This window comes from Petaurus breviceps, unplaced genomic scaffold (assembly GCF_028583685.1).
Source record: "Petaurus breviceps papuanus isolate PSGF00001 unplaced genomic scaffold, PetGlider_PUasm1.0 175, whole genome shotgun sequence".
In the NCBI taxonomy this organism is placed as follows: Eukaryota; Metazoa; Chordata; class Mammalia; order Diprotodontia; family Petauridae; genus Petaurus; species Petaurus breviceps.
In genome coordinates, this window is record NW_027185764.1 from 4,342,574 (window position 1) to 4,359,611 (window position 17,038).

Consider the following 17,038-nt stretch of genomic DNA (forward strand, 5'->3'; position numbering starts at 1 on the left):
TCTCTCTCTCTCTCTCTCTCTCTCTCTCTCTCTCTCTCTCTCTCTCTGTTTTCATATGTGTGACTCTTTTTTTATTCTCTTCAATGACGGCAGACTCTCCTTTGTGGGTTAGAGCCAATGGCTGGCCATTTGCCTCACTGGGGTTCAGACACGGGCACTCAGAGCCTAAGGCCAGAGTGTTTCTCAGTTTCTCCTAGTAGCACCAGAAGGCTCTTCTTTGCTTTGACCACCTGCAAGCTCAATATCCCTACACTCTGTGCGTGGTAAATAGAGCCTGCACCAGCTGTAGAAACAAGTTTGGGAATTAGCACGACTTCCAGTATGATCCAAGAAGGGCTTCATGTTGTTGTATCTTTTAAAAAACAGAAGGATTTCAGTGCAGATGTCTTCATCCATCCTCATTTGAAATGCAGGAGATTTTGATATCACCGCCAGAACCCATAACAATACAAAGCAAATCCAAATGTACAAAGAGAAATCGCAGAACTTGATTTCTTCCCAGTTCTACTTATGACATAGTCCTAAGGTCATAGCAACATGTAGAAGGTACAATGACTTTCCAGGACACTGCCTGACTGATTATAGCCGGACACATCCCTCCTGCTTTAAATAGAGCAATCTTTACCCTTTTGCCCAGAATCTGAATTCTGACTCTACACTTGCTATCATATCACTGGCCTTAAGGCATTTAAAGGCAGTGAAACTCTTTTTACACACTGGGGAATTGGGATAGTGGCTTCAATGTCAAGGTTTCATTTTATTGGGATACCAGAAGATGTGCATGATCAACCCTAAAATTTCCAAGCACCCTTGAAATGTTCCCAATGAACGGTATTGTAATCTGTCAGGTATTAACAAACAGAAAGTAGCTAATTGGCACTTAATATCATTTCTCCATATGTACATGCCTGGTCAGCATTAAAAAAAAAGTAGTATAAGCATGAATATAAGTGTCATTTCTATATTAATAGTATCTTCACACTCAGAGAGAATTCCTAATAGAAATGACCAAAGGCCATTTCTTGGCAAGAATAGGGGAGAATTAAGTATCACAGACTATGCTCTTCCTTCTCCAATCCCTACATATTTCTTTTTATTCACAATACTTTTAGTGAGTATTTTAAGGGAGAGCTTTTTGTAAGCAAAGGATTTTTAGGAAGCAAAAGAAAGTTGGCATGCCTTTCTTATATGAGAATACTTCTTTAAATCAAGAGACATTTAAGTACTTTCTATGTATAAAAATCTGTGCTTTGGTGCTGGAGCTTAAAAAGAGGAAAGAAAAATGGCTCAATCCTTGCCCTTAGGGTACTTGTAGTCAGGAGGCATATCACATACACATAAATAAGTATGATGCAAGGTAGAATGTGATAATGGTAAAAAGACAGAGGTACGAAAGCATTCTAAAATAAAGCAGTAGAAAAAAAGTTTAGATATTTCCTAGCTGTATGATCCTGGGCAAGTTACTTAACCCTGTTTACCTAAGTTTCCTCATGTGTAAAATGAACTGGAGAAGGAAATGGCAAACCACTCCAGTATCTCTGCCAAGATGGGTCACAAAGAGTCAGACAGGACTGAAAAACAACTTATCAACAACTTTTCACTTTGCCCACACCCAAAAATCTCATTCTGCATTTTGAGGACATTGTCTCTCTGATAGGAGGTGGGTAGCAGGATTCATCTTCAGTCCTTTGGAATTGTCATTGGTCATTGTCTTGACTAGAGTTCTCACATCTTTCAGTGCCTTTTATCTTTATAAAACATTGGGACAATATAAATTTTTCTCCTGATTCTGCTGATTTCATTCTCTGTCAGCACATACAAGTCTTCCCAGGTTTCTCTGACACAGTCTCTTTTGTCATTTCTAATGACAATGGTATAATGGTATCCCATTACATTATATCATAATTTATTCAGCCATTTCTCCTAGTGATGAACACCCCCTTCATTTCTAGCCCAGTGAATTAAATTAACTGAAATAAGAGCTCACAGTGAATCGGTCTTCTAGCTTTAGTCACGACTGCCAAATCTAAATCTCCGGCGCTGACTCCAGATAGAAAACATTATTTCTGACTGTTTACCTGAGCTCCAGTCTTATGACTTTAGTTATATCAGTGTATCTCCATTTAGATGTTCCTATCATCAATTAAAATTTAAAATATAAAAAACAAAACTTATTATCTTCATCTTCCCCTCCCCCTAAACTTGTTCCCCAATACAAATTCCTTCTTTTTATCTATGGTATCATGATCCTTACAGCATGCAGGCTCTAAACTTTAATTTTTTTTTTACTCTCCCTCCTCCTTTATCTTCTAGGCTTAATGTCACCAGAACATGATAATTCTTCTTTCGTAATTAATAGTTGCTCCTTCATCCCATCCTTTGCCATTCCTCTTTCTATCACCTTACCCAAGGTTCTCATTATGCTGGGCTTGATCTACTACAAATAGCCATCTAACTAGTATTCTTGCCTCTAGTCTCTCCTCTCCAGTCCTTTGATGCCCTCCTATCAGTCAAATCTTCCCATAACACCAATTTTATCATGACACTCTTTTGCTCAGAAGCTTACATTGGCTCCCCATTACCTCCATGAAAAGGCAAAGACTTATCTACCTGGCCTTTAAGACCCTTCCTTATAAGGCTCTCTAGTATAGCAATGACATAGGAGCAAGAATGCATTCTCTTTTTAGCCTAGTTGCTTTCCTTGCTATTCCCCAATGTTCATTTCAGTCCCTCTACAATGTTGTACAGTGGTATTTGCTGTACCTAGAATACATTCTTTATTCCCTTCTCACTGGACATATCCATATTCTTTCCAAGTTGGTCCTACCTGAGCTTCTGCTCTATGTGCACAGAACCATGAGAACTCAAGGTTGCCTCCAAATGCCAATGAGGCATTAAAGTAGGTAGGAATCAGAGAGAAAAATAAATTAACTCATTTCCATCTTGGAGTCAATATGGCATAGTGGACGGAGCCCTGGAAAAGTTCAAATCTCTAAGTTTTCTGCCTAGCTCTAAATCTAAATCCCTCCATGTGGGAAGAATTGGAGTGGAGGGTTGTTCAAGAACAATCCATTGATGATGAACTAATGGCATATTTGGCCCCTGAATAATCAAGAGACTGAATAAGTATGGTTATCACCAAACAGATACCCAAGAGTTATTAGTCTGTCTTTCAATTAGCTTTTGCCAAAAGACTCTCCTTACTCTGAATTCCATTAATACAGCTAACCTCGTTTTCATTTTGGGGTGTGTGTGTGTGTTCTTAATTTCCTGAAAACTGACACAATGACAGTTCTGGATGTGCTCTCAGAAGCAAGCCTATCTTTTTCCAAACTGACCAAAAAAACAAAAGTTTTACTCTTCTCAAGAGTCACCACACATTTACTTTGAGGAAACTCAGATATTTGTTTAACCAGTGGGGAAGTGAATAGAGGCGTAGGGCCTTAAGAAAGTGGGGGAGGAGGGAAATAAACTACATCTGACATTTCTCTTTTCTCTCCTGGAAAAGGAGCCCAGGGCAGAGGAGGGGAATCTGCTACTTGTGTTAACTCTGTCATGTTTTCCTAAATTATCATTACTTCGTCCCTATAAATGATGGGCTTGTCTGACTACCTGCAGCTGCTGACCAAACCCTTCCCTAGAAAAGCTTTGAAGTATAGACCTAGAACACAGCCAACTCTCAGCTGTCTGGAAGGCTTCCCACAATCAAAGTCTTCAGCAGCCTTGGTGACGGCTGGCATGTGGGGATTTGGCTCAGATCTGCTACTTGTGTTAGAGATTTAAACAAAACACACAGGCATAAAAATACAGGTGCATTTCTCCCTGGGGCTTCGATTTCTTGCTTTCTATACCCTAAGCACTTGGCAAAATGTCGTCTAGAGGGCTATGATTGCTAGCTCTGGAACTTGAATTCTGGGATGTTGGAACAGCAGTCTTGTCTCTTTGCCACATCTTTAGGGTGCTTGTTTCATAATGAGATCAGAGCAGTTAGGGAGCGACAGAGATGATGGAGAAAGAGAGTAAGGAAGGTAAGGGTTCATATTTTCTGGCAGTTTTCAAAACAAGACAGAGTCTCATCTGTCTGGAATGTTTTAGGTGTGGACATGCCTAGGGCCAAGAGGATGAACTATATGTCTTTTTCAGCCCTAGGAAATCAGTGTTTCTCTGTTTCTACCCTTAATTGTTTATTTGGTCTTTAAAGGAAACTGTTCTAATGAACTAATATCGTGCCCTGAAATTTAGGAATTTTTGACTTTATCTAGAAGGTATTTTGTAAAGACGTTTCCATCGGAGCCTTATGGTATTTCATTACCTGCTATTATCCCATTCAAGCAGCTTCAATTAGACTTCAGAAACATCAGTTACATATTTTACAGGCTGAGCAGCATTGTACCAGGGAAATATGAAGTTCGGATAAAACACTGATTCCTGCCCTCCTAGAGCTTACTTTTTGGTAGGAAGATAAGATACGAATACAGAAAGTTACAGGACATACTGATGTATCTCAGACTCTCTGTATCAGTTCTGTTTTTCTTGTTTCACCAGGATATGAGTCTATTAGTAAGGTATAAAACAAAGGGCTGTGTGGGGAGGGCAGTAAAGATCGTTCATTACCCATTGGAGGAATCAAGGGAGCCTTCATGGCAATGGAATTTGAGTTGGACTTTTAAGAGTGGAAGATTGTTGCCGTTCATTTTTTGTCCTTGGCTCTCAAAGAAGACCAATGACCTACTTAGGGTGATGTCTTGACATGCAAGTGAAATCAATATAAGTGAGGAAAAGTTGCACAAAGTCATCAGCCCCACTCTGTCCTCCAGAGTCATCAGAGTCCAATAAGATGTAGGTCAGGACGATTGGCAGCAGCCCACAAGAATGAAAGAAAATGGGGGCAGCTAGGTGGCACAGAGAATAGAGTACCGGCCTTGGAGTCAGGAGGACCTGAGTTCAAATGTGGTCTCAGATACTTAACACAAAAACTAGCCTTGTGACCTTGGGCAAGTCACTTACCCCAATTGCCCTCCAAAAAGAAAAAAAAGAATGAAAGAAATTCAGCCTATAATGAGGGACTAAGAGGACCTTCAGGGATGTAGAACAAGAGACTGTAATAGGGTGTTTAGGGGAAAGAGATTATAGTCCCTTCAGTTGTAGTGTAGAATGTGTGGCAAAGAATAAGATGAGTTACAGCTGGATTGTTAGGAGTGTGGCATTAACTGTTAGACAATAGGGAGCCACTGAAGATCTTCCACCAGAACAATGGCAAAACCAAATGCATGCATTATGAAGATTCATCTAGTGTCATATAAAGAATGGGCTCGTGGGGCTATGTGCATGTCAGGGGAGGAAGGGATAAGTGCAGAGGCCAGAAGAGCTGTTACAACACTGTTAATAAAGTTCAAGTTGGTGGTAATGAGGGATTGTACTGTGGAAATAGAGAAGGTACTGTTACAAAAGGTAAAGGGAGCTTTACCTTTACATGTAAGAAGGACAGAAGAGTGAAGGGTAATGACCCTGAGAAATAGCAAATTCGGGGCAGCTGGGTGGCCCAGTGACTGGCACTCCAGAACTGGCACCAGTCCTGGAGTCAGGAGGACCTGAGTTCAAATCCATCCTCAGATACTTGATACTTACTAGTTGTGTGACCTTGGGCAAGTCACTTAACCCTGATTGCCTTGCCTTTCCCCCTCCAAAAAAAAGAGAGAGAGAAAGAGAAATAGCAAATTCAAGAAGAGATAGAAAGATATTTACTTTTTGATGCATTGAGTTTGAGGTACTGGTGGGGCAACTGGATAGGGAGAAATGTCCTGTGCTTACTTAGAGATGTAGGCCTGGAGCTCAGGGGAAAAAAACCAGGCATAGATTCCATATCTGTATAGAGGTGGACTGGGAGATGTCTAGAGGGAGAGGAGAGACTAGGCCTGAAGACAAAACCTTAAGAAACACTCTCCATGTTTGACCTGGCTTGATTAGTGGGTGCAGAGGATACAAAAGCTTGGAGTGATAGCCCTAACAGGTGGCTCCCTGAGAATCAAAGACGTGTCCAAAGCTGCAGGCGCCTCTTTGATCTCTGACACCATACCTGGTAAATATCCCCCTCAAATTAGTAGACCTCTTCCTCTCCATCCATGTTGCAAACATACCAGAGAGAAATGGGGCCTATTTATTGGTAGAGTTGAATGCCAGAAATGGAATGTGTCATTAATATTGGCTTTATGCAGCTTTTTTGTGTGGCCTTCAAAGCCTTACATAATCTGACTCCACTCTCTTGATCCAGCCTAGAGATTTTTTTCCCTAGTCCCTAAAAGAGGGTAGCTAGCTCTAGAATAGAGCGCCAGCCCTGAAGTCAGGAGGATCTGAGTTCAACTCTAGCCTCAGATACTTACTAACTGTGTGACCCTGAGAAAGTCATTTAACCCTACTATGTGCTATGTTTGCCTCAGTTTCTTCATTTGTAAAATGAGCTGGAAAAGGGGGTGGCCAGGTAGCACATCGAGTAAGAGCACCGGCTCCAGTGTTGAGAAGACCTGGAGATCGAATCCCGGGTTCAGACACTTAGCACCCACCCAGAAACACCTGGCCGTGTAACCTTGAGCAAGTTACTTAACCCCAATTGCTTAGGAGCGGCCAGGTGGCTCAGTGAGTAAGAGCACCGGCTCCAGTGTCGGGATGACCTGGATCAAATCCGGGCTCAGATACTCAGCACCACACCCAGAAATAACTGGCTGTGTAACCTTGAGCAAGTTACTTAACCCCGATTGCTTTAAAAAAAAATGAGCTGGAAAAGGAAATAGCAAACCCCTCCAGTATCTTTGCCATAATCAGTAGCCTGGGATTCAGTGATTATTACTTTAACAATAGTAGACAATATAGAAATGAATATTTGCATTACATCAGATAATTTAGCCAAATTCTTCCTCTGTTATTCCTGATGTTCAGTACTTTGATAGAAACGTTGTGGAGCCCTGGATTTGGAGATGGATGACCTGGGTTCAAACCCTTGCTTTGCTCTTTATTCTCCTATTCTTTAGGCAAATTAGCTTTTCAGGACCTCCGTTTCCTTAGTTGTAAAATGAAAGAGCTGTATTCCCTGACCTCTAGAGGCAGCTAGGTGGCCCAGTGCATAAGGTGCTGGGCCTACGATCTGGAAGACCCAATTTCAAATCTTACTTCAATTACTTAACTATTTACATGACCCTGGACAAGTCATTTTATTTCTTTTTGCCTCAGTTTCCTTAACTGTAAACTGAGGATAATAACGGCACCAACCTTGCAGGATTATCGTGAGGATCAAATGAGAGTATATTTATAAAATTCTCAGCACAGTGCCTGCACAAAGTAGGCACTATATGTGTGCATACTCCTTTCCCTTCCTTTCCCTTCTAAATTCTTCCCAGATTTAAATCTACGATCCCATCATACCAAGGGTCCATTTAGGAAATTGTTCATTAGATGAAGCGGAAAGGAAACAGGCATTTATTAAGTTCCTCCTGTATACCAGGCACTGTGCTTTACAAATATCTCATTTGATAAACACAACAACCATTGGAGGTCAATGCTATTATTATTATTATTCCCTTTTTACAGTACAGGAAATTGAGACAGGCTTAAGTGACATGCCCAGGTTCACACGGCAAGTAAGTGTCCCAGGCTGGATTTGAACTCAGATCTTTCTGACTCCAGACACTGAGGTGCTCTAGCCACAGACCCAGCTAGCTATACACCATTCTAGGCTCCTCTGTGTACCTTATTCTCAAGAAATTATTTACTCAGTGGAATAATCTGAGATCTCTCTCTGTGTTAGAATTGTTTCCATGTTTCACCAGTAGGCGGCATGTCTGGTAACTATTAGGTGATGGTGCCTTGTTCATAAACTTTGAAGAGATAAGCCACTATGGATCATGAACCAGCTCCTCCTTTATTACTAATGAGCACTTTTATAAATAATATTTGGTGAAAGTGTTCACGAGCTAACCATCTGACATTCGTTCAACAAGCATTTATTTCATGCCCGCTTTATACAAGGAGCTCTACTTGATGGTGTGGGTACAAAGACAGAGGTGGCACCAGTCCCCACCCTCAAGAAGCTTCCATTGTACCAGGAGATACAACATGTGCATAGATAAAACAAATACAAGGTAATCGGAGAGAGGTGGTCCCCCCCAATAACTAGGGACATCAGGAAAGAGGTCTTTTTAGGAAATAACATCTGACTTAGAACTGAGAACCAAGGACGGGGAAACCTGTGCAAAGGCAGAGACAAGATTCAAAAGAATAATCTTTTTTTAATGTAAAAACTTGTAATTTAAACAGAAGCCATGTCTAGACACTTCCTTTATGCTAAGGTATGCTTGATAGTCCCTCGGAGAGGCTAAAACTGTTAATAGAAGGTTCTGTAGAGCTGATCTTCAGAGAATTCCTGGAGTGTCTGTCTCTGTCTCTGTTTGTTCCTCCAAACATCCTATCTGGGACTGAGCTTTGGGTAAATTAGAGCTGCTTTTCTGAAAAGCTAGTTGGGCTCCTCCAAATAGATGTGTTCACAGGTCAGTTCTCAGCGCTTCTATTTTCCTCTCTAACTCAACTAAAACTAATGAAAGCTTGTCTGTTTTTCCTTGTCTTCTTACCTACCTGACAATTTAGTCCAATCAGGAGAGACTGTGTGCTAAAATGGTATGTCCTTCTGACTCAGAAAGTATTTTCTCCTAAGCCCCTCTGGTCATATCTGGGCCAGGCTGGGACAAGTTTCAGTGACTTGTACCATGAGTGCTTCAGAACATACAGAATGGATCATCCATTAATCTGTTTGCTAGAAGCTGACAGACCCACGGGGTGGTGAAATTAAACTTATTTTTGTGACACAGCATATGTGCAACCTATTGTCAATAGATTAAAAACCCATACAAACTGAATTGAATAGATATATTTTAATGTCCCACACATTTTTATCGAAATGGTGTTCTTCTGGGCAGTTTATCTCATAAACTAATGGAAAGAACATTGGATTTGGTTTCAGGAAGATCTGTGCTCAAATCCCTCTATGTACTAGAGGACTGTATGACCCTGGGCAACTCACTTAAATTTCTCCATATGTAAAATAATGGTTTGAAACTTAATGACTTCTAAGGTTCCTTCCCCCTATAAAGCTATAATCCTATGAATTCTCTGAGACTCAGTTTCCTCATCTGTAAAATAGGACTAATAGCACCTCTAAGGGTAACAACCTCATACTCTCATTGTTAGGCTCAAAATAAAGAATATGTATGGAATGATATTATGTATATACTTGTACACACAGATATATATATATATACATATATATATATTGCCACCTTTTGTTTTTTATACCAGTTTTATCTCCTTAATACCCCCCTCCACCTTTCCTCCTTTACACAGTCATCTGACACAGCACTTGCATCTAACAGTGTAGACCATATTACACACCCATAGTTCTCTCTCTCTCCTTCCTCCCCCCCACCCTCTGCAGAGGAGAGCAAAGCCCATCTAGAAATTCTGGTACCTGGAGCAAATTCATTTGACTTGGGAAGAGAGAGTAGAGCACAGGGTCAATTCCACATTATGATGAGACATTAAAGCAGGACTTTATAATAGCAGCTTAGCTAAGTTCAAAGAGATTCATTATCTTCTTGGCCCCCGGGGAATTTTCTGGACCTAGCAATCTTCAAAGACCATCTCCTTCCCGAGTTGTACAGAGGTTGCTAATAGAGTTAGTAAACTTCATCTGTGAATTCACAGGTTCTCAAATGCAATAAATGAATGAAAAGACATTGATTAAGGGCCTACTATGTGCTAAGCACTATGCAAGGCCCTGCAGATACAAATTTAAAAGTGAGACAGTCCCTGCGCTTGTGGATCTTACAGTCTAATAGAGGAAGACAACACATATAGGGAAATGGGAAGCCAAAGAATGGAGTTTGGGTCTGAAAACTTGCAGAGTTAAAGTTCTGCCATAGGGCACTTGATTCCCTTTCTAATAGCAATGGTAACACGGGATTGATTACTATTCCTAGGTCAAAACATAGAAGGGGTTGAAGGGTGTGCCTAAGTTAGCTGTGGAAGTGGGGAGGCCCTGCTTTCCTGGGAGATGGCTCGATGGGATGGTCTGGGGCTAGGAAGATACGATGAGGTGAGTTTACACTCATATCCACATAAATTAGGACAGCTCAGCTAAAATAAAGAGTTCCAAAGATCAGTGGATTAATTTTTTTCATGGAGGAGGAGCTTAGTTGGAGGGAGTAGAAGAGAGGTCATGAATAAAGGATAGAGAGAAGGGAAGATATTGAAAATAGCAGGGCAAATAACGAACAAGAAACAGATTGAAAGAAACTGCTCAACTTTAAACCTGAAGGATAATGTATTTAAATCCAACTCCCCTCCCCTTAAAACACACACACACACATACTCTCTCTCTGTCTCTGTCTCTGTCTCTCTCTGTCTCTGTCTCTCTCTCTGTCTCTCTGTCTCTGTCTCTCTCTCTCTCTCTGTCTGTCTCTCTGTCTGTCTGTCTGTCTCTCTCTCTCTCTGTTTCTCTCTCTCTCTCTGTCTCTCTCTCCTAGCCCATCATAACCTGACCCTCTCCTACCATTCTGGCCTTCTTAAATTTTAATCATGGCTACCTATTCATTAATCCAGTTCCTCTAGTCTCCTTCCTGTTCCTTGAATAATATTATTCCTATTCTATGTATTTTTCCTGGCTACCACCTTGCCTGGACCTCTCACCTTCCTCACCTCTCTCTCTTGGCCTTGTCTGACTTCTATTAAGCCTCAGCTAGGGTCCCATCTTCTACAGGAAGCTTATTCAATACTGTTGAATGCTAATGTCTTGCCCCTGAGATTATCTCCAGTTTATCTTTTATATATCTTATTTGTACATCATTGTTTGCATTAGACTGAGTTTCTTGAAAGTAGGGGCTAGTTTTGTCTTTCTTTACAATGTTTAATCCAGTGCCTGGCAAGTTGTGGGCACTTAATGTTGATTTGATTTCGAGGCTCTCTTCCAATGGGCAGATCAGATAAATCATACACCTGTGGTCTTTAATTCCTCTCCTGGTAAGAGTAAGATGAGATTGTTTATTTCTTTTTTATTTTTTATTTTCTTGCTTTTTGGAGGGCAGTTGGGGTTAAGTGACTTCCCCAAGGTCACACGACTAGTTTTTGTGTTAAGCGTCTGAGGCCGGATTTGAACTCAGGTCCTTCTGACTGCAGGGCTGGTGCTCTATTCACTGCACCTCCTAGCCACCCAGAGATCATTTATTTCAAACACAATGAGAAGTAGCCTTCTTTGCCCACATAATCTTTTGTCATTCATCCATTTTTTACTCATCAAGCAATTATTTATTAAGCATTGATTATGTCCAAGGCCCTACTCCTGCCTACAATTCAGTACAGGAGTTTACAGGCACAAAAATAACCAGAGGAATGGTTGGTGGTAGGACATCAGTTTTCCTCATCTCTCAGATGAGTGAGTCACACCCGATGATCTCTAAGGTCCATTTGTACGCTGCAGGGACATTTACTGACACCTATGAAATGGACAGCCTTTTTCTAGCAACCCACATAATGTATATCTTTACCCCAGAACTGCAGGAGGACCTTGATGCCAGCTGAAACTCATTGATTAAACTCACAATTAAATAGCACACAACCAAACTTTTGTTCCCACCCACTTTCTGATAGCCATAGTGCAACTATAATATTTCACATAGGAAGAAAAGTTTACTGTGGAGGTGGGGCAGGGAAAGGTAAGATGAGGGCAAAGGAAGCAGCCAGAAAAGATTGCTGCTGATCTCAGCCTTCTGCCCTGTCCCTGCCCTCAATGATGCCTCTTCATACCCAGACCCCTCATTGATGCCCAGGACCCAGCTGTTGCAGCAGCTTCTAGCCACGGTGGTACAATGGACTTGGGAAGACAGCCACTAGAAATTATTGAACGAATATTTCTAAGGTGCCTCCTATGTCCTGGTCACTGTGCTAGGAATAAAATTAGTGCGTGAAGGCCGAAGGACCTTGGAGGAAGGGAGGTTGTGAAAGCCAGGGATACTGGGGGATAGAAATAGGGTCTGTGAAAAGGAGCGGGGACCTCTCATGCAGGGACAGACACTCTACAAGGGAAAGCAAATGCATCCCCTGAGTACCCCCCCTCCTTTGTACCTAACTCCCATTGCTCTGACTATAAAAGGAAGATGTGTTTCATCACATGTTCTCGAAGACCAGGATTAATCATTACAATTCCTCAAAATTTGCTTTTCTTGGGCTACTTTTCATCATTGTGGACACTGCTCTCTTCTGGTTATATTTCACTTAGTACCACTTTATACAAAAGTTTTCCATGTTTCTCTGAACTCACATTTGTCATTTCTTATGAAAAAATTAATATCATAGCAATATGGTACAGCAATATGCTATAGTATACTATATCATAGTAATATACTATAATTCACAGGATCCCAGAATTTTGGAGTTGGTAGGGACTTCCACAGGCATCTGGTCCACCCCCATACTCAAAAAGCAGTCCCCACTACAACATATGTAACATGGTCATCCAACTTCTGATTAAAGATTTTATAAAGCCACTACTTCTTCAATCAATGGGCACCCAGCTCATTATTGGTTTTTACTGATATAAAAAGACCTATTGATACTTCATTAGGTTCATACTTTCTGCCATTTCCTTGTTTCATCTCATTTCCTTAGAAAACATGGTGTTGATGTATACCGGATCAAGTTTAGGGACTTTTCTCATAACTCATTTTAGGTTGTAGAAAGAAAAATTTTGAAATAAGTGATATTTATTCAAAGCATTCCACTTTTATTAGTCTGTTAAACATTCTTATCTGTAATACAAGTATATTTCAGAGTCTTTTCTTCAATTTTCCATTCAGTACTTTATGGAAGGAGAGTCAAAGCAATAAGATAGACAGTAAGATGGGGCTGAAATCAATGTATTGCCTTTTTAAAAATAATTCACAATGTCTTCCCGTAAACTTCTCTTTTCTTTGTGGTTTTAATAAGTATAACATGCCTGTAGTATTTGGTAACCTCATTTCAATCTATGCCTTAACTTTTACTAGGTTTACAATCACTTGAAAGTGTGAGTAAATAAATGTCTTCACTCTGTATAGTATTCCATCTTCCATCTCTTAAGCCTTTCTATAAATTGTCCCCCATACCTATAATATATTTCTTCTTTACTTCTCTTTCTATGATTCCCTAGCTTCTTTTCAGACAAACTTTTATGCCATCTTTTAAATAAGAGCTCTCCTGATCCCCTTACCTTGCACCAATATTACTTTCATTTCCTTTGTTCATATTTTTCACTTACCTGTTTGTGGCCATGTTTCCCATCAGCCAATCAACAAACATTTTTTAAATGTCTACTGAGTATCAAGCACTGTTCTAAGCATACCAATAGACTATAAACTCCTTGAAGGGAGGGGCATTCCCAATAGAATGCACATATTTTGTATTACTTATTGATGTATATATTGTTTCTTTAAGTAAATGTAAGCTTCAAGGGCTTTTCTGGGTTTGTCTCTGTGTCACCAGTGCTGAGCACTGTGCCCGTCTTGTAGTGGGTGCTTAATAAAATGCTTGTTGAGTGAATGAATGAATGAATGAATGAATGAATGAATGTCTACATGAAAATGCTTGTCCCTGTATGCTATTCTACTTTGGCATTGATTAGGGAGGCGATGAGGTGCTTCCCAGACCCTCTGCACAATCCAGTTGGAAAGATCTGTTCCATTCTTCGGAGGATACTTTTTAAAACACTGTGTGCGTACATCTTCCTGAGAGATGTGCCATGCTTCAGTCTATATTGATTTATCAATACACAACCTCTAGAGGTTTTAAAGGTCTCTCCCTTTTAATTATGCCCTTCTTGTCTCTCTCACTCCCTGAAATACATCCTAACATGAAAAGATTTAATTCTGTGGCAGCTATTCTAGGCAGTTACATATACCTATAACCTTATGTGATTAATGAGATTTGGCTAAGGATTCTTGTTCTGATTGAAGTTCAAGTAGAAATGGAAAAAGGAAGTAAAGTTCAGGAGCATTTTAAGAAGCTGGGACATTATAATGTGTGTCTGAATGAGATGCAAGCCTGCTATAGCAGGAGAAAAAAATTGGACTGAAATGTGACTTGCCCAAGGTCACACCGTTTCATTGACAAAAGCAAGATATTTAGAAGCTGTGTTGATGCTCTGTGCAGAGGAAGGAGCCTGGGCTCAGATTCCAACTTAACCACTTATTAGTTTAACCCTGAAGTCACTTTACTTCTAGGAACCTCCCTTGGATTTGTCCCTAGGGTTTGTCCTTATCTGGGTTGGAGGCAACAGGGTGTAGATAGAAGACTAGTCTTCTGCCCTACACAGATAAGCTGTAGAACCACGGGGAAAAAAATCTCAGTGCCCCCCAATAGCTCTCTATGAGGGTAGATTACAGTCTTGGCCCAGTGTCTGACACATAGGAGGTGTTTAATAAATGCTTATGGAGGTACTGACCGACTGATTCAAAGACATCTGCATGTCTTTCAGTGAAGGGAGTTTCCCCAGCAGAAGTTCCCCCAAATGATGGAATCACAGGCCAAGGCATCAAATAAAATAAAATAATGACAACAACAAACAATACTTGCAGAGTTGTTGTAAGGAAATCACATTACAAGGCTTAAAGTAAATTGTGAGTCATTATTTCCTTTGCTCTATAAAAACAGTAAAGACCTAATAGTAATGAGCTAGACCCTGATTCATGGGTAGGATTAGACTATTAAGAGAGAGACAGAGAAGGCACTTCAGGAAGGAGATGAATCAATCAACAAACATTCTTCTAAGTACTTACAATGTCACTGTGCTAGGTAACAGATATTGTAATAATACCAGTGAAACAATGCCTGCTTTCAAGGAGCATGTATTCTCCTGGCCTACAACAGGTGTCCCTATAGGCATATACAGAATAATATAAAGATGATAAATGCAAGGTAGTTAAATATGATGTAGTTAGGAGGGAGCTTGCTACCACTGGAGATAAGGAGAGGTCATGTTTAGAAGGGGATACTTGATTTGCATCTTGAGGGAGGAAAAGGATACTGAGGCAGAGCTATAACATGTACAAAAACAAGAAAAAGGCATAAATGAGCAAAATGTGTTCAGGAAACTTTGAGTGGATTGACCTGATCGGCAAAGAATTTGCATAAGGGAATAGTGAAAAAATAAGGTTGGAGTCAAATTATGGAGGACCTTAAAAATCCGGGATGTGGAGCATGGGATTTATCCTGTGAGCAGAGGGGAATTATTAAAGGATTTCCTGAAAGGGAGTGTTGGTGATGAAAGCCAAGCTTTAGGTGATCGGTTTAACATTGGTGGGAGGGAGGATTTGAGCAGGGAGAAGCTGAAGTGAGGCTAATCTTACACAATCATGAAATGAAGAATTTAAAAAATGAAATTGGAATGAAAAACCAAACACTTGGAAATGTTGATATATTCTCCTGGTAGTGATGTCAAATTCATCTTAAGATTAATGAGATTTGTCACTGGAAAGTGAAAAATGTAGTGTTTTAGGGTAAAGGCAGTTAATTTCTCTGAGCCCCAGAACCTCGACTTGTAAACTTAGGATAATAATAACAGCACCTGCTTCACAGGATTGTTGCAAAGAAAAAATAACAGTGCATGCAAAGTGTTTCACAAACTTTAAAGGACTAAATAAATGAGTTATTATTTTTAATATCTATTTTTTTCTTTTTTCTACTTTATTTTATACTTTTTGGAGGGCAGTTGGGGTTAAGTGACTTGCCCAAGGTCACATAGCTAGTTTTTGTCTTAAGTGTCTGAGGCTGGATTTGAACTCAGATTCTCCTGACTCCAGGGCCGGCGCTCTATTCACTGCGCCACCTAGCCTCCCTCTACATGAGTTATTATTAATATTATTATCTCACAAAAAATCTAGAGGCCCTCCTCTTTTGCATGCATGGAGTTGAATTAATTCTTTTCCTAAAAAAAAAGAAAAAGATAATAGTTTGACTTCTGGGGACATTTAGCTTAACTACTAGATTTAACTGAAAGCACAGTCAGTCTTGCTTCCCAGTTATTCTTATCAGTGAATACTTGAAAACTAGGAAAAGTAGTGCATATTGCTTTATCTCTTCAGACTACATAACTGTTTTAACTTGTGGGATCTGTAGAGAGAAGTTGCCACTCCAAGACTAAGGTCACTCAGGTAAAAGAAACATTTAAGCCATCAGTGAGGAGATACTATCAATGGATAGCTTTCCCCAGTTTGTTCTTAAATCCATTAACCTACAGGGGAGCCCTGGTCATGAAGGCAGTATCTGAATCCGCTTCTAAATGAAAATGGGACTTACAAAGTAGATAAGTGTTCAGCGCATTCCCTTGGTCTGAGCCTGGCCATTTTGTTCTCCTTCCGCAGTGAGCCACCTGTATGGATTCGGGCTGATGGATGCAGAAGCCATGGTGATGGAAGCTGAAAAGTGGACCACTGTACCCCAGCAGCATGTGTGTGTGGAGAGCACTGACCGGCAAATCAAGTAATGCCCTGAAACAGACATACATATGATAATAATGCCTTCAATTCTATCTCACACACTGGCTTTTGATAACTGTCATGGAATGGATGGAATCTTAGGCTAAAACATCAATGACTCAACAAAGTATTTGTAAATATTTACTATGTGTGGTGCACTGGAGATAAAAAGATGAAGTGGAAACAGTCCTTACCCTCAAGGAGCTTACATTCTTTTTAATGTTTTTTTTCTTTTCATTTACTAAGCATTTATTTTCTTTTCCTCTTATCTCCTTCTCCACAATTGAAAGAGAGTCAGCAATAGAAAGCAATGGAGTCAGACAGGGAGCAAGTGGAAGGGAAGGGGGAGGGAGAGTTGGGGAGGGAGGAAAAAAAGAAGGAAGGAAGGAAGAAAAGTAGGGAGGGAGGAAAGGAGAGAGAAAGAGAGGAAGGAAGGAAGGAAGAAAGGAAGGAAGGAAGGAAGGAAGGAAGGAAGGAAGGAAGGAAGGAAG

General features: G+C 40.4%; 1 protein-coding gene across 1 annotated transcript in view; it reads left to right on the forward strand.

The window, feature by feature from the left end:
- Positions 1-17,038, forward strand: part of PCSK5 (proprotein convertase subtilisin/kexin type 5) — a 609,050-nt gene that overhangs the window by 361,372 nt on the left and 230,640 nt on the right. Inside the window, exon 12 of the mRNA XM_069085345.1 lies at positions 16,434-16,551. Coding sequence (XP_068941446.1) covers positions 16,434-16,551 — 118 coding nt within the window. The remainder of the gene's footprint in view (positions 1-16,433; positions 16,552-17,038) is intronic.